Here is an 18,560-nt window from a genome sequence, read left to right on the forward strand (position 1 = left end):
CGCAGGAACTATCTACTTCAATTTCGCTAAAAGGCAAACTTCTTCTGTTACTGTGAGACTTCCACCAAAGCCACAGAAAATGGACAGGTGCGGTTTATAAGTGTTATGTTTCGCTCTGAAATGGGTGTTCCAATTAGAGACTGACACAACACAAGGGGGCCACCAAGTCCCAAAGGACCTGAGACTCTTGAGCTGGGGACTCACAGGCGTCCCCGTTACAAACAAAGGGACCTGTTGTTAAGCTGGAGCCATCTTGGGGGCTCAAGAATGCAGAGAACTCTGCAACAACCATCGTCAAGGTATTTTTCGAAGCGGGATCGAAAGGGTTGGCACCCTGTGACCAAGATTGGTGGGGTGGAGTCGACCAACATCGATCGTCTGTTGGAGACATTGCAAACTGAGTCCATGAAAGTCAAGGCGAAACGATGAGAAATTCGGTCTCCTGAAGGACAAGAGTGGAGGAATAAGATTACAGCTCCCAAGCACGAGTACTTACGAGTCCAATCTGAGGTTGATTCACTCCGAGATTCTTTCAGGAGATTTTCATTCGAGGTCGTGTGATTGATTCACACAATCTTGCGCATTCTGGAGACGTGTCAGTCTGCTTTCTACCCAATTTTTCAGACTCTGAATCTTATTCCTGAATTCGTTCGGATGTGTATTGTCATTTTGTGACAATCTGGGTTTCCATTCTGTGTCGAATGGTCTGTCTTTCGGTCCATTGTTCGAATACGTGAACATTAGACTGTGTTCCACTATCTGACGTACACCTCCAAACGTGACTTGGGCGCCGCCTTTGCAGTGAGGTTACTGCAAACAAAAGACGCCGTATAAGCGACACGACACAGCGAGCTGCCGCTGGCACCAGCACAGTAGTAGTACTGCGCTGGTTGCCAGTTGCCGGCTTTACACATAGAGCGATTAAGGAGAAAACAGTGGGCAGGACGCGGGCTATGCTGATCTGATCGTCGGCTGCAAAACCGAAGGTAGGCAGAGATGCAGATGTAAAATCCGCCGGCTATCAATGAGTGCCCATGCGACAGGATGCCGTCCCGGTTAGAGATTCACAAAATACATCGACACTGCACCTACCGCCTGCGCATTTAAGCACCCCCGATTCCATCACGTGGTGAGATTAACCGGTTAATCTCTCCCAACATGTCTAGTGAGTGAGTTGTGTCTATCTGTGCGTGATCGCACCCCTCTGGAGTACACTGCGACCGCTGTTTTTCCTCTGGTGTACAGAATGGAACGCTTAAAACCATTCGACGAAATTTTAACGTGATCCGAAGCAGCAAACGGTGCTTTTTCTTCTTAAGCCCTCCTGATTCACGCCCTCCTGTGGCGTGATCGTGGAGGTGTGCGACATTGACACATTCAGGAACACAACCGGAAACGGTCTCTTTAATACCTGCCAGTTCGGCAATATTCTCAGTGGCACACGAGCACATTTGGAATTTAAAATGCACATTCACAGAGAAAACCTGCGAAGTAGTCCTACGCGCCAGCAGGCGGGCAGCTGGTATTGCAGGAACATCAAGTGGTTGTTACACCTTCTTGTCTTTTTAACAATTTTATTTACTATATTTTTTGAGAACATTGTGGGGCTTTTCCATTCTATTTGCATACTCCTTTCTTTAATACATTTTTGCTCCCAATGTGGAGCAATATCATTTCATTTAATTCGCATAATACTGCGCTATTTACTAAAACTGTTAGTTGCATTCGAATGAGTAAACTGCTGTCGTACTTATTTCTATAGTCGTGTGTCACCAAAGGAGATTCATTCAAAACTGGTAGAAGGAGCCTACGATTTTATTTTTTTGAGAGAGGAATGACGTCAGAATTTGTAAGTGGAAGCACTTCCCTTGAAGATAGAAGACGAAGTAAATATTCCAGAATTCGAAACCAGAACCGCTGTTGGCAAGAGTTACATAAAAGTAGATATCTTAGGTGTTGCGAAATAACTCAAATCACTTGAGAAAGGCAAGTCTTCCGGTCCAGATGGTATATCAGTCAGGTTCGTTTCAGAGTGTGCAGACACAATAGCGCCTTTCTTAGCAGTCATATACAACCGCTCACTTGACGAAAGGTCTGTTTCTAATGACTGGAAAGTAGCACAGGTCACACCAATATTCAAGAAAAGAAATACGAGTAACCCATTGAATTACAGACCCATATCACTGACCTCAATTTGCAGTAGGATTTTGGAGCATATACTGTACTCGAACATTATGAATCACCTTGAATAAAATGACTTATTGATACATAATCAACACAGATTCAGAAAATATCGTTCTTGTGCAACACACTAAACAAAGAAAAGTGCTAGGTCATTGACATGGGTACTAAAAGAAATGCGATAAATTTTAGGTATACGATAAACCGTACAAATCTAAGGGCTGTCAATTCGACTAAATACCTAGGAATTACAATTACGAGCAACTTAAATTAGAAAGATCACACAGATAATATTGTGGGGATGGCGAGACAAATACTGAGCTTTGTTGGCAGAACACTTGGAAGATGCGACAAACCCACTAACGAGACAGCCTACATTACACTTGTCCGTCCTCTGCTGGAATGTTGCCGCGCGGTGTGGGATCCTTATCAGGTAGGACTGACGGAGGACATCGAAAAAATGCAAAGAAGAGCAGCTCGTTTCGTGTTAACGCGCAATAGGAGTGAGAGTGTCACTGATATGATACGCGAGTTGGGGTGGCAGTCACTGAAACAAAGGCGGTTTTCTTTACGGTGAGATCTATTTACGAAATTTAAATCACCAGCTTTCTCTTCAGAATGCGATAATATTTTGTTGACGCCCACCTACGTAGGGAGAAATGATCATCACAATGAAATAAGATACATCAGAGCTCTAACAGAAAGATTTAGGTGTTCCTTTTTCCCACGCGCCATTGGAGAGTGTAATGGTAGAGAAGTAGTATGAAAAAGGTTCGATGAACCCTCTGACAGGCATTTAAGTGTGAATTGCAGAGTACCCACGTAGATGTAGATGTAGAAGACTTGAGCTACGTCCCCAAACTGTGAGCACAGATAAGCACCTCGAATACTGCACAATATGGTACGGGACGATAACTGATAAACGATTTTTAGAACAGTTAATATCATATGTACATCATAGGCGACGTTCCGGTTCATGTTACATACAGATTAGTAGACAGGGAATAGTCTACTACATTTTATGCGCGCTGTGTACACTCTCAAAGCCTTTTCGCTACGTCTGAACACAAATAAATGATATATATACACTCCTGGAAATTGAAATAAGAACACCGTGAATTCATTGTCCCAGAAAGGGGAAACTTTATTGACACATTCCTGGGGTCAGATACATCACATGATCACACTGACAGAACCACAGGCACATAGACACAGGCAACAGAGCATGCACAATGTCGGCACTAGTACAGTGTATATCCACCTTTCGCAGCAATGCAGGCTGCTATTCTCCCATGGAGACGATCGTAGAGATGCTGGATGTAGTCCTGTGGAACGGCTTGCCATGCCATTTCCACCTGGCGCCTCAGTTGGACCAGCGTTCGTGCTGGACGTGCAGACCGCGTGAGACGACGCTTCATCCAGTCCCAAACATGCTCAATGGGGGACAGATCCGGAGATCTTGCTGGCCAGGGTAGTTGACTTACACCTTCTAGAGCACGTTGGGTGGCACGGGATACATGCGGACGTGCATTGTCCTGTTGGAACAGCAAGTTCCCTTGCCGGTCTAGGAATGGTAGAACGATGGTTCGATGACGGTTTGGATGTACCGTGCACTATTCAGTGTCCCCTCGACGATCACCAGTGGTGTACGGCCAGTGTAGGAGATCGCTCCCCACACCATGATGCCGGGTGTTGGCCCTGTGTGCCTCGGTCGTATGCAGTCCTGATTGTGGCGCTCACCTGCACGGCGCCAAACACGCATACGACCATCATTGGCACCAAGGCAGAAGCGACTCTCATCGCTGAAGGCGACACGTCTCCATTCGTCCCTCCATTCACGCCTGTCGCGACACCACTGGAGGCGGGCTGCACGATGTTGGGGCGTGAGCGGAAGACGGCCTAACGGTGTGCGGGACCGTAGCCCAGCTTCATGGAGACGGTTGCGAATGGTCCTCGACGATACCCCAGGAGCAACAGTGTCCCTAATTTGCTGGGAAGTGGCGGTACGGTCCCCTACGGCACTGCGTAGGATCCCACGGTCTTGGCGTGCATCCGTGCGTCGCTGCGGTCCGGTCCCAGGTCGACGGGCACGTGCACCTTCCGCCGACCACTGGCGACAACATCGATGTACTGTGGAGACCTCACGCCCCACGTGTTGAGCAATTCGGCGGTACGTCCACCCGGCCTCCCGCATGCCCACTATACGCCCTCACTCAAAGTCTGTCAACTGCACATACGGTTCACGTCCACGCTGTCGCGGCATGCTACCAGTGTTAAAGACTGCGATGGAGCTCCGTATGCCACGGCAAACTGGCTGACACTGACGGCGGCGGTGCACAAATGCTGCGCAGCTAGCGCCATTCGACGGCCAACACCGCGGTTCCTGGTGTGTCCGCTGTGCCGTGCGTGTGATCATTGCTTGTACAGCCCTCTCGCAGTGTCCGGAGCAAGTATGGTGGGTCTGACACACCGGTGTCAATGTGTTCTTTTTTCCATTTCCAAGAGTGTACTTCGTTCAGTCTAACTATGAAGGGCTGTAATTAATCACTTATGTTGTGTTGGACAACAACGGAACGATCGCATCGCACGCGGGAACCATAAAACACAGTTTCGTGAGTTTTTACATCAACGGCGCCATGCAGAACCACTCGTGAACAGCCGCGTCGCCTAACCACCGCCTACCGTGACACACGCTGACTTAACAGTGACAAATGTGATCGTTAAGTCCAATTGTGGCGAAAACCCCGCCCTTCGGGTCGGATAATCTAGTAATGTGTTTCGTACAACTTCAGAGACAATTTGTCTTGGTCCACGCCACCTCAGACGAAACTGTAATTATGTGGTAGCTGTAATTCACGAGCGAATAGGTACGGTGGCACAAGACATTCTAGCTTCCCCGCTAAGCATTGAAAAAATGGCTCTGAGCACTGTGGGACTTAACATCAGAGGTCATCAGTCCCCTAGAACTTAGAACCACTTAAACTTAACTAACCTAAGGGCATCACACACATCCATGCACGAGGCAGGATTCGAACCTGCGACCGAAGCAGTCTCACGGTTCCAGACTGAAGCGCCTAGAGCCGCTCGGCCACCGCGGCCGGCAAGCACTGAAAAACACACTTCCAGCAAGCATGCACTTGTAACGCGCTTGTCGCAGTCAGAAGCTATGAGTCTTGAAAAATTGCACTAAAGAACTCGGCGACCGCACTCCATCTCAACTACTTAGCACGCTCGCAGACAACGCAATTAACAAAGATATTTTGTGGAATTTATGGCTGTCGCACTTCCTTCCGCACGCACAGGAATTGTAATTTCCGCTGGCGACCACGGCGTTCTCGCTCAAACTTCTGACACAATACTCTAGATGTATCCATCGACGGACGTGGCAGCCTTGTCCGCCAGAACAGAGACTTCTCTGGAAACACAAGTAACTGAACCACCTAAGCAAGTCACAGCCCTACAGGTGCGGCGCTCCACAGGTGCTTCGTGACGGCGACGCTTTTCCAGCATAACACGGGTTTGCGCACCAGGAAGAGTATCTGCTGGTATCACAAAAAAACTGTAGTTGCAGCTTGGCAGCGTCGACGACCCCGCGACGAGGGAAACGCTGCCGGGAATCAGTAGCTACGGCGCCTGATTTCAAACCTGACAGCGGTCGACTGTTCATAAGAGAGCACTCTACCAGGCTACAATTCCTCATTGATACCTAGGTGCTAATTTCTCACTTTACTCTTATTCTCGTCTTACACGTCGGAAAACCAATGGCAATCACCTGTGTATTACTAACGGGTCTTCCAACAAAACTTACGGCTACATCAACTTATATCTAAACTTCAGTCCAGGACGTGAATTGTTATAGAGATTCGTTGTTTCCAGCGGATTTCCTATCGTTTTACAGCATCCTCCCAGATCTTCGTAGTCGACACTTGCTTTCCTCTACAACACAGTTGTCTAGTCAGTCATGAGCACCTATTCCATGCCAACCATGCTGGCGTCAAAGCGCTGCAGGTGATTTACCAAAGAACAAATTGCTTCTCCAGTTCCCCTAAGTCACCAGTCCATCGCCTTCTCCAGCATCACTAAAATATTCAACAATACTTCATATTGTCACCGTGCCAGGACTGTCAGTTCATGTATGGCCTCTTCGTCTGCATGCAGAAAAACTAAAGACTGCAAAGCAAGAGCTCTCTTTCAGGTCAGCACAGGGGATCTGTCCCCTTCACATAGTAGCTGGGGCTCACATCCCATATTGCCCCTGGGAAGAGTGATGGGTGACGCCTTTGTGGCGTCAACTTGATGCCAGAACGATACCTGATCATTATCCTGTGCCACATGTCGAAGACTTTGCTGAGCACATTCATGGTAAAACGTGTTATCCACGATCGACCTCGTCCGTGTTTCTTGTCATATATGAATTGCACCGGAAGATTGACCCAAAACCACTCTTTGCACTCCATTCACACTTTACGAATTTTTGTGTAGGCATTCGGACTGTGCAGTGCCGTACAGACCTTCCAGCACTTCACGTATGAAGTAATTAGAGACTCGGAGTTTGTTATACCTGCAGTAATCACCTACTTGTAATGTCATCCAGCGAGGCAGAGCACCCAACACAACTACAGCAACTGTGCACTTGACTTCAAGAACATGGTGTAGTGATTAAAACATAAAAATGTGTCTTCAGAGCGACGGAAGTAAAATTCTTAGTGTACCTTACTAGTTCACAAGGAATCGTGACACTTCAAGACAGAGTGGAAGCTACTTCCGAGTTTCCCCAGCTCACTGCAGTGTGGGATAACTCCATTTCTGGGGCTTGACAAACATTTATCGGCGTTTTGTGCGCAATCATGCAGTGTTGGCAGCACCTCACAGTGAAATACTAAAAGGTTAGCCTAAACTTGATGACACACCAGAGTGGGCTGATGAAAGGATAGCGTCCTTAAGCGGAGTGAAAGGTACTATTGCAGAGGCTGCATTGTTAGCTTATCCTCTTCATGATGCACCTCTGGCAGTTATGGTTGATACATAATCAACTGCAACTGGATCTGTGTTACAATAACACGTGCAATATTACTGGCAACCTCTAACTTTCTTCAAGGAAAAAACTATCACCTTCACAAACAAATTGGTCGCTCTATGACTGCGAGCTCTACGTGGCATATACTTCAAACAACAAGTGTAAGCACATGCCTGAAGGTCGATTTTTTACACTTATCGCAGACCGCAAGGCATTTGTATTCATTTTCCATCGGAAGCCAGATACAGGATCACTGCGCCAATTGCAGCATCTGGGCTTCATTGCACAACTGACTACGAGTATTCTCTATGTTGATGGTGAGCAAAATGAATCAGCAGATCCACGATGTCGCATCGGTAATGTCGCGAGGGAACTTCGCTTAATAGCACTTGCCAACGCCCAGGAAGGAAACAGTGAAAATTAATTCATGCATTGAAACGTCGTCAGGCTCACAGCTCTGACGTATTCGAATAACGAGTCCTGACGTAACACTAAATGGCGAAGTGTAAACGCCACAAGGGAAACCGCACTTTGCCCCAGATTTTCACAAACAAGCAATTTCCTACTTTCACAGACTCTCTCATTCAGCATTATGAGGTACTGTACGACCTGTGAAGAAAGCAATTGTTTGGCCAGACACAGAGAGAGTTTTCAAAGCATTTGTTCACCAGTACAGTGCATGTCAACGCAGCGAAATAACTAGGCACCTTACAGCTTACATAATTCTTAAGGTATGCAGATCACAGCCCAGATTTACTGGATATTTTTTTCCGATGCTACCACCTCTGAAAATACGGAAAGCAAAGAGCTGGCAGTGGAAGAGATTTGTTCCTGAGTATCGAAGGTGAGCAACTGTTCATAGCTCTTGAGGTATGCATTTTAGAGCCATTGCTTACTGGACTTTTTTGCTACGAATGATCGTTCCTGTCATATCCCTGAATATTGACTATTCCTCCTGAGACACCCTGCAGATGCTCCTTGCAGTCACTATTGCGCGTCGTAGTTAATAGCTTATGATGTGTTGAGCAAATAAGTTTTCAGCCACATAGCTCTCCCATTTTTGAGCCGTGAACCTGCTCATCTTCCTTACCTCCCTATACAATGAGGATATTCCTGTACTCAGCTCCCATTACCCACCTCTGCAACGAGCAAAATCTTTGGGGGATAACGGAGCAACAACAGCAGACAGATGTACAGAGATATGACAGCACAACGCTACGCCAGAAGAGCTGAGATGCCCCGCATCTTGACGAGACCACCACGGTTTGAAGAGCATCGCAGGGTCTGCGCTCAATGGAATGAGGACAGATACTGAAAGATGTGCAGACTCTGTCTAAAAATGGGGATTAAACTGTGACTGTGGAGCAGAACGACAAACCGTTCAGAACATCCGCATCATACATAAGCACGCAAATCCATCGCTGCGCCTTGCCACAGCTCGAGCGGGTCCCCCCGTCAGTGGTTCGAGTCCTCCCTCGGGCATGGGTGTGTGTGTGTGTGTGTGTTGTTCTTAGCATAAATTAGTTTAAGTTAGATTAAGTAGTGTGTAAGCCTAGGGACGGATCGCATCAACAGTTTGATCCCATAGGAACTTACCACAAATTTCAAATTTTCCAAATTCACCCTTTCATGGCGATCCAGATGATTTCCTGTTAGCAGCTAAGGCATCAATTGTATATGTTAAGTAGTTCAACATGAACCTGTGAATTCTGTACTTCGTAAATATTGTAAATTCAATCAATTTATAATCATAACTTTCTTTCCTGTGTGTTAAACGTGTGAATATGTATTGTTGAAGAAACACTGTTTCTTTGTGTGGCGTGATACGCTAAATAAATAACAATAATGTGCGACTTGAATAAAGTTAATATAACTATTAAAAAAACACAGGATATGTAAAATCGCTAAGAAAGGACGCAGGTAATGGATGTGCCTACTCTGTGCTGACTTACTGTGGAGAATTGTGTATTCTGGCCAGATGTCTTTAACTGCAAAATTGTTTGTTGTTTGTAACGTTAAAATTATTTAGCGTATCATAGCATGGCGCTCGCAGGTTATAATATAAGAAAGTACATTTCGTTTACCACCTCCTTTGAGTTCGTAGTACTTCAGGCTCTCATAAGCTAATTTACTAAGGAAATTAGCTTAAATGACAGTAATCGGTTTTGCTGTAACTATTGTAGTTTTTCGGGTATAAAAACGATGTAATTGGCGATGGACTCGTCGCATTAATGCACCCGGTTTGGTAGCTCAGGAACTAACGTAGCGTTAGTGGATCGCGTGACAGTAAATATCTAAAATTTTCACGTACAAAGGGCGTTAAAAAAGTTTTGCACAGTCGACTCTAATTCTTTTATTTTTTTCAGGAGGAGAATGAAATTTTTTGTGAACATACTTGGAACATTTACCTATAAGTTGGTATATAAAAGAATTTTGTTTTAATTACAGGTGATCCATAATGGACCGTGAAGTAGATGTTAAGTTGAGACAACGGTCAGTGATGGAGTTCCTCTTCAAAACCGGCGATGAATCTGCCACATCGATTCACAGGAATTTGCTCCCTGTTTATGGGGAGGGCACAGTGGATCGCAGCAGTATCCAGCGGTGGTTGCAGAGGTTTAAAGAGATTTCTCTCTACTGGACAATCCACGACGCGGCAAATCATCGACGGCAGTGAGTGATGTGAATAAGGAGACCATTGGTCAAATCATCCAAAATGACACATGTGTGACGACACGACAGCTTGCAGAAATTACTCGTTTGTCATTTGATAGTGTGGTACCACTGGTACAGTCACTAGGGCACGTTGGGTGCCCTTAAGACGCAGGAGAAAAATCAGGAAAATGGAAAATTGTTCCTCATCCTCCCTACAGTTCGGACTTGGCTCCTTCAGATTTTTACCTCTTTGGTCGTCTGAAGGCCCACCTGCGCGATAAAACATTTGATAGTGGGAAAGATCTTATTTCCTGTGTCAAGTGATGCTGTGAAAGTCAATCCACAGAATTTTACCAATGTGCATGTACCTCTTGGAAAGAACGTTGGGCCAGATGTATCACAGCTGATGGAGGCTACATTGAGTAGGCTCAATGTATAGCTAAAGGTTCCAAGTATGTTGACAAAAAATTTCATTCACCTCCTGCAAAAAATAAAAAAAAATAGAGACGACTGCGCAAAACTTTTTGAACGCCCTTTGTACATGTATTTTATTTGAGTGAGTATCCTCGCCATAAAACCCATTTCGTTCCGTGCATCTGGATGTGAAGTATCTTGGCGGCAGGGAAAAGCACCACGTGTCCGGTCTCCCCCGCGCCCTGACGTTTACCTGATAGCCAGGAGCCGTGCTTAAGCCTCCTCTCCCCTTCCCTCCACCCCACAGGCTCGCTAATCATCGCCCATTTTGACAGGCTCGCGCTTTTAAAAACGAGCGCTCCCGTACGCGGCCTCAGCATCCGTTAAGTTACACCTGCGCCACCAGGAACAAAACGTCTGCAGGCACTGTGGATGTACACAGGAAGCTGCAACATGTGGGCAACGGGAAGGTTGCGGCTTGAAAGACAGTGACGTGCGGCAGCGGAAGGCATAAGAGACCGTCGCGACGAGCGATCACGCGAAGTCTGGCTGGGAGACGGGCGAGATCCGCGAGTCCCAGACAGAGCCAGAAGAGCAGCCATGGAACTGACGGCGAAGGTGGCGGCGCTGCTGCTGGTGCTGGTGACCGCACAGGCGGCCACCCACGCTTCACCGAACCACCTCAGAAGAGGTACGTTACCTGATGCTGCCGGAACCCTTTGTGGACAATTACTACCTCAGTAGCGTAATTTTCTAATTTTTACCTCACTAAACTCTTGGTTTTAGAATTCGATACGTTAATTCCTAGGATTACGTAGCATCCAACCAACACTGAAAGCGCACAGTAAATCCGTGATACACCTAAAACTTCCTGTGTGCAGGACCGAGACTCGAACTCGGGGCCTTTGCCTTTCGCTGTCTGAGCTACCCAAGCACGACTCACGCCCCTCAAAAATGGTTCAAATGGCTCTCAGCACTATGGGACTTAACTTCTAAGGTCATCAGTCCCCCAGAACTTAGAACTACTTAAACCTAACTAACCTAAGGACATCACACACACCCATGCCCGAGGCAGGATTCGAACCTGCGGGCGTAGCGGTCGCGCGGTTCCAGACTGTAGCGCCTAGAACCACTCGGCCACCACTGGCCGGCTCACGCCCCTCCTCAAAGCTTTACTTCTGCCAGTACCTCGACTAGTGCTAGTTCTGAAAGGCTCGCAGGAGAGGTTCTGTGAAGTTTTGGAAGGTAGGCAAAGGACGTCATTTCGAGTCTCGGTCCAGCATACAGTTTTAATCTGCCAGGACGTTTCATATCAGCGCACTCTCCGCTGCAAAGTGAAAATCTCATTCGTGATAGACCTAGTTTTCATAAAATTTCACGTTGCAATAAATATATTGACGGAAAAAAATCTTAACACCAAGAAATAATGTGGAGTAATGAAATCTCGGGAATACATTTGTCTACATAACAAATTTAAGTGATTAACGTTATAAGCTCACAGGTTAATGTAAACGCGAGAAAAGCCATTGTACATCTACATCTACGTGTTTACTCTGCTATTCACAATTAAGTGTCCGGCAGAGGGGTCAATGAACCACCGTCAAGCTGTCTCTGTACCGTTCCACTCTCGGACGAATCGCGGGAAAGACGAGCACTTAAATTTTTCTGTGTGAACCATGATTTATTTTATCGTGATGGTCACTTCTCCCTGTGTAGGTGTGTGCCAACAGAATGTTTTCGCAATCGGAGGAGAAATTGAAATTTCATGAGAAGATCCCATAGCAACGAAAAGTGCCTTTGTTTTATTGATTGCCACTCCCATTCACGTATCATGTCTGTGCCACTATCTCCCCTATTTCGGGATAATACAAAACGAGCCGCCCTTCTTTGAACTTTTCCGATGTCATTCGTCAGTCCCACCTGACGCGGATCCCACACTGCACAGCAGTACTCCAGAATAGGGCGGACAAGTGTGGTGTAAGCAGTCTCTTTAGTAGACCTGTTGCACCTTCTAAGTGTTCTGCCAATGGATCGCAGTCTTTGGTTTGCTCTAACCACAACATTATCTATGTAATCGTTCCAATTTAGGTTATTTGTAATTGTATTTGTATGTAATTGAATTTATAACCTTCAGATTTGTGTGAGTTATCGCGTAAACGAAATTTAGCTGATTTCTTTTAGTACTCATGTGAATAACTTCACACTTTTCTTTATTCAGGGTCAATTTCCACTTTTCGCACCATACAGATATCTTATCCAAATCATTTTTCAATTCGTTTTGGTCATCTGATGACTTTACAAGACGGTAACTGACAGCTGACGGCTACTCAGATTATCTCCTATGTCGTTAATGTAGATCAGGAACAACAGAGGGCCTATAACACTTTCTTGGATAACGTCGGGTATTACTTCTGTTTCACTCTATGACTTTCCGTGTATTACTACGAACTGTGACCTTTCTGACAGGAAATCACGAATCCAGTCGTACAACTCAGGCGATATCCCACAGGCACACAGTTTGGTTAGAAGACGCTTGTGAGGAACGGTGTCGAAAGCCTTCTGGAAATCTAAAAATATGGAGTCAATTTGACATCCCCTGTCGATAGCACTCATTACCTCATGAGTATAAATGGTTAGTTGTGCTTCGCAAGAACTCGCCTTTGTTCCAGACCCCAGCGTGCAACATCACAACCTTCTCTGGGTTCGGCTCTTGAGGAAGAATGGACTGCAATTCCTCTACAGACCTTCATATACCTCACTGAAAGTATCGCCAGCAGAGTTAAAGGCGTCGTAAAGATGGACACAACCCATATGAATGGCTACTAAAAGGTGTGCAGATACTTACTAACCGGTATACCTGCCAGGATATTGAATGCAATCATGTAAACGGGCTTGCATTGAGTCGTACATGTGCTGGTTGTCAATTTGTGGAATGGAGTTCGCAGCACGTTGCACTTGGTCGGTCAGTACAGGGACGGTTAGTGCTGGTTGTCATCCGATGATGTCCCATACGGCCGGCCGGGGTGGCCGAGCGGTTCTAGGCGCTACAGTCTGGAACCGCGTGACCGCTACGGTCGCAGGTTCGAATCCTGCCTCGGGCATGGACGCGTGTGATGTCCTTAGGTTAGTTAGGTTTAAGTAGTCCTAAGTTCTAGGGGACTTATGACCTCAGCAGTTAAGTCCCATAGTGCTCAGAGCCATTTGAACCATTTTTTTGTCCCATACGTGCTCAACTGGAGGCAGGGCTGGCGATCAGTCAGGCCAAGGTAACACGTCACCGCTCTGTGGAGCATGCTACGCTACAATAGTGGTATGCGGGCGAGAGTTGCCCCGCTGGAAAACACTCTCTGGAATGCTGTTCATGAATGGCACCACAACAGTTCGAATCATCAGACTGACGCATAGTTTCTCATCCAGGGTGCGTGGGATAACCACGAGAATGCACCTGCTGTTGTGTGAAATCACACACTAGGCGTTAACTCCAGATGTAGGTAGAGTGTGTCCAGTACACAGACAGTATGGACGTAGGCGCTCACCTGGCCTTCTTCTAACCAACACAGCCGTCACTGGAACGTAGGCAGAGTCATCTTTCATCAGAAAACGCAACAGACCTCCACTCCACTCTCCAACGAGCTCTCGCTTGACAACATTCAAATCACAAACGGTGGTGGTTTAGGGCTTAGTTGAATCCACGCTGCAGGGCGTCTGGCTCGGAGCTGTCCTTGAGGAAACTGATTTTTAACAGCTTGTTGTGTCACTGTGCTGCTCAAATTTCAGGCGTAGACACATTACAATGGCCACAGCCCCACACTGAAAACGGCGGTCTTCCCTCCCGGTAGTGCCACGTAGCCGTCTGGAGCCCGGTCTTTTTGCAACCGCACGTTCCCGTGACCACCGCTGTCAGTAATCATGTATAGCGGCTACATTCCTGCCAAGTCTTTCTGCAGAATCGCAAAACCAACATCCAGCTTCTTATTACACGATCTCGTTCAGTCTCAGTGACCTGTTAATAGTGACGACTTAAAGACATTCTTGACTAACATCAACTCACTACATTCAGTCTCAAAGGTAACTAACGTTCACGACCGTTACAGTGCGTCCTTAAAGCAAACCTGATTTTCACCCTCATAGTGCTGCCATTAGCGCCACTTTTATGCGATTGGTGGAAAATTCAAATAGACGTCATTTTTCAGATGTAGAAACGCCTCCCAACTTCCGTTTATCTTGCTCAGCCCCTTCGTGGTGTCGGGATTTTTTCCTTCAGTGCACTAAACACTGATTTTCTTCCTAGTACACATACTTCTTTCCTGTAACTTTTTTTACTTTTATTTGTATTTTTATTTTTAGGGTGCCACTTTTCGCACATACATGAACAACCAATACTTAACTGACTGTTCTTTTCTGGTCGTATGTACTCCATAACAGTACATGGTGAAGGGAACTTCAAACGATAGCAATGATTTTCTGAACTATTGCAGTCGTGTTTGCAATGAGCTAAAACGACCCCAGGCCTCAATATCCGTCCAATCTGTCTCATGTCATTCTCATTATCACTAAGTCTCACCTGCGACGATGGCAACTGAATTTTTGTACGGTCTCCATGGAATACCATTTCTCTACATTTAGCCATGAGGGCTTCGTAAGGGCAAAGTTGTATTTACTGCAGACACAGCCGTTTAAGTCCTCTGAGCTTCAAAAATGGTTCAAATGACTCTGAGCACTATGGGGCTTCACTTCTGAGGTCGTCAGTCCCCTGGAACTTAGAGCTACTTAAACCTAACTAACCTAAGGACATCACACATATCCATGCCCGAGGCAGGATTCGAACCTGCGACCGTAGCGGTCGCGCGCTTCCAGACTGTAGCGCCTGGAACCGCTCGGCCACTCCGGCCGGCTCTCTGAGCTTCACTGTTATACTTTCATATCACTGTTATACTTTCGTGTCATCTATACGTAGCTGTTACGCTTCTACCACTGCCTCTCTGAACCCATTCGGTGTCTGTTTTCATGCTTACTTCGTAAGGATAGTACAGATTGGAGTAGTACTCTGTTATCGGCGGCACTAGCCTCATAATACGGATTCGTTGTCAGGTAGACAGCAGTCTCCCAGAATCCCCCTAACCAGTGTAATTCTTAAATTCGTATAATCTAATACGTATTTCACGTGATCATCCCATCTCGTACCGCTTCCTACTATGACTCCTAGGTATTTAAACTTTACGAAAAGTTCCAGACGTTAGTCACGTAGCTTATCATTGAAGAACGGCGTGGTTAAGTAAATCAACGTGTGAACTGCACAGATTTTGCACTTAACTGGTTTCGTAACAACTTATATTTGCGTGCCAGAAATGATCACTTAAGCGTCATTATATCTCATAAAAACGGCTTAAAATGTGAAGCACAACAAAGCAGTTTTCAGTATAGTTGTTTGACTATCCAAAATGGTTACAAGAAATGACAGTTCGAGAGCAGTGCTTTACGTGGTACTGAATCCAAATGAGTATCAATACCACGATACTGCAAATACCACAAACGCGTAATTAGAGATGAAACAGTTCTTAATGCTCACAACTCAAATTTATGACAGTGATATTTCAAAGCCGGCCACTGTGGTCGAGCGGTTCTAGGCGCGTCAGTCCGGAACCACGCGGCTGCTACGGTCTCAGGTTAGAATCCGCCCTCGGGTATGGATGTGTGTGATGTCCTTAGGTTAGTTAGGTTTAAGAAGTTCTACGTCTAATGGACTGATGACCTCAGATGTTAAGTCCCATAGTGTTTAGAGTCATCTGAACCATTTTTGATATTTCAAAAATGTTACTGCTGTCATTAGTGTCTGAGACAATTAATATCCGTAACTCTATTTCAACAATCATTCATCCATCCATAGTCAAAACTAAATATTTTTAAATAATAGATTTTACAATAATATTTGGACTCCCGAAGTTCTGTGATAGTACGAAGTGTTCCTTCGCTCTAACAGCTTTTCCAGTCATCTATTAACGGTCGTTCGCTTGGCGAGTGGTTTTGTATGAACTGGTTAATGAAGTAAATAGTTAGAAAGCCGGAAACTAACAGCGTCAAGCGCTCCATGTAAACCTCAATATCAACAGGGTGTGACAAGTAATTTCACTGTACTCGTAATGCCACGTGGATCAGTGTTCAGTACAACGGTCACTTATCACCCTTGTTACCTGGCAGAAAATGACATCAAACATCTGAGGTATTCATCAGCAGCTAGTTATGCAGAAGTATCAACTTCCAATGACATGACGAACTTTTTTGTTATGGATGTATATTCAAACTCAGAACCATTTCCTATGCTAACTAACTAAGCTTTCGTCACTTTAGACAAGAAGTCTTTTAGGCAATCTGCGACAACGTCGGCGTTAAGTACTATAAATGCCTTGCTCGCCAAAATTTTTATTATTTAACGTCTTATGACGTGTTTCGGGTCACTCCATCATCAGATCTGTGGCATGAGAATACAATGTAAGACAAAATTGAGAAATGTATACATTACCATAAATTAGATACATACATAACCATTATGATGCTGTCATTGAAGCCGCCTGGTGGTAAAATTGTTTACCTTATAACATTTTGTACTGCCTGAGCCAATTTGGGCACTGATGTAATAGTGCGATGAGTAAAATTGACAAGACATTGTATACTGATGTCAACGGTACGTTAGTTTTTTGTTTTATTGTAATGTATATTTCTCAGTCTTGTCTTACACTGCATTCTTTTACCACAGATCTGACGATGTAGTAATCCGAAATTCGTCATGTGAAATATTTTGGCTCCAAGACAAGTATACAACTATCAAAGCGTTCTTGCCTGGCCGAGACTGGAACACAGAACCAATCGTCGTTGCTGACTGGGCATGAAGATACGTGTAAGATCTAGTTTTTGGCCAATGTCGTTAGCGAGTCTGAACTTGATATTGCATGATGAAACATTTTCCAGGACCGAGACTCCAATCTAGTAACTACTGACCCTGTTAACCACGAAAGATGTTAAATATGGTTTCATTCACAAATAACGTAATGTGTACATGTTTAAACGCGAAATTATAGAGCATTAAGTTTTGTATTTGGGGGATTCTTAACGAAGCGCAATCACTTGTCAGATATCAAATTTATTCACTAATAGCGAGATTCTTGAACCTGAAACGACGAGATGAAAAATTTTTGCCTTACGGGGTTCGTACCCGGCACCTGTCGTCGTTTTTTTCTAGTCACGAACAGATGATGAATATCCGCTTCTTCTATCAGCAGTGATATTTTCTACTGTTTTAACTAGAAACAACGTGACATAAAATTCTGTACCTGAAGGGAAGTCGAAACCACCATTTATGTTTATTGTTGACGACGAACGAAGACACGTAAAAAATTAAAATTATCAATTTTTACCAGTGCACGTGCCAGGATTTTAAATGATACGATACACTGGATCAGCGTTCGAGCCCAGACACACATCTTTCGTGGAGACCCTGAGGAGTTTGGAAATTTGGGTAACCAACGAAATGATGAAAATGAATCGTTCAGAAAATTTGTCAGATCCTGGCAGAGGGTAGATCCGAGAACGAATTCCCGTCCAGAAGCAACATTTTCAACATATCAGGGTCAAATAAAATAAGAAATAGGTATCCAGTGATTTATGTGCCACCTGCTTGACCAACTAAATTAAAACTAAAAGGAAGCTTGCTGTCGACAGGGGTTCCAGTTTCCGCGACTTCTACCTCTGACATGGACTGACTCTGTTCGAGTAGGTAGCGAAGGGACTTCATGTTTATTCTGTTGCTGTCATCTGATATTATTACCATTGCAGTCCTGGTGCGATGCAGTACGGTCTTTCTATGCAATCCGTTTACGCTATTACGGAAAAAAATGTATTGATGGATTCAGAACAACTCCCTTTTCTTTGGTATTAACGAAGTAGTTTAGATAAAGCTCACTGGCCTCGCCGTGACCCACTATGCAAGGATACATCAGTCGTCAGCTCTGTACCATCATCATTTCTGTAGGAGTCAGACTACCTTCAGGTAAGTTCCAAATTCCTACTACTTAACAGGAAACATGCACGCTGTCATTCTCAACACAACCGCCAAGTAGCATTCTGTAATTTCATCGTAATGCTCAGCAGACATACGCTGATAACCAAAACACCGCGAGGTTGTGTGCTACCTCATGGCACTGACGTCACGTGACGTGGTAAAAGAAGTATATGAGCGGAGCAGATGCGGATGGTGAATCTTTCTAGCGACGCTAAATGGCGCAAACGCGGAAACCCG

General features: G+C 45.3%; 1 protein-coding gene across 1 annotated transcript in view; it reads left to right on the forward strand.

Annotated features, from left to right (window-relative positions):
- The first annotated feature begins 10,675 nt into the window (after positions 1-10,675).
- The window catches only part of LOC126188164 (trypsin-1-like), a 142,437-nt gene continuing 134,552 nt past the window's right edge, over positions 10,676-18,560 (forward strand). Inside the window, exon 1 of the mRNA XM_049929682.1 lies at positions 10,676-10,958. Coding sequence (XP_049785639.1) covers positions 10,868-10,958 — 91 coding nt within the window. The 5' untranslated portion in view covers positions 10,676-10,867. The remainder of the gene's footprint in view (positions 10,959-18,560) is intronic.

The sequence above is a fragment of the Schistocerca cancellata genome, chromosome 1, assembly GCF_023864275.1.
Source record: "Schistocerca cancellata isolate TAMUIC-IGC-003103 chromosome 1, iqSchCanc2.1, whole genome shotgun sequence".
NCBI classification, from domain to species: domain Eukaryota; kingdom Metazoa; phylum Arthropoda; class Insecta; order Orthoptera; family Acrididae; genus Schistocerca; species Schistocerca cancellata.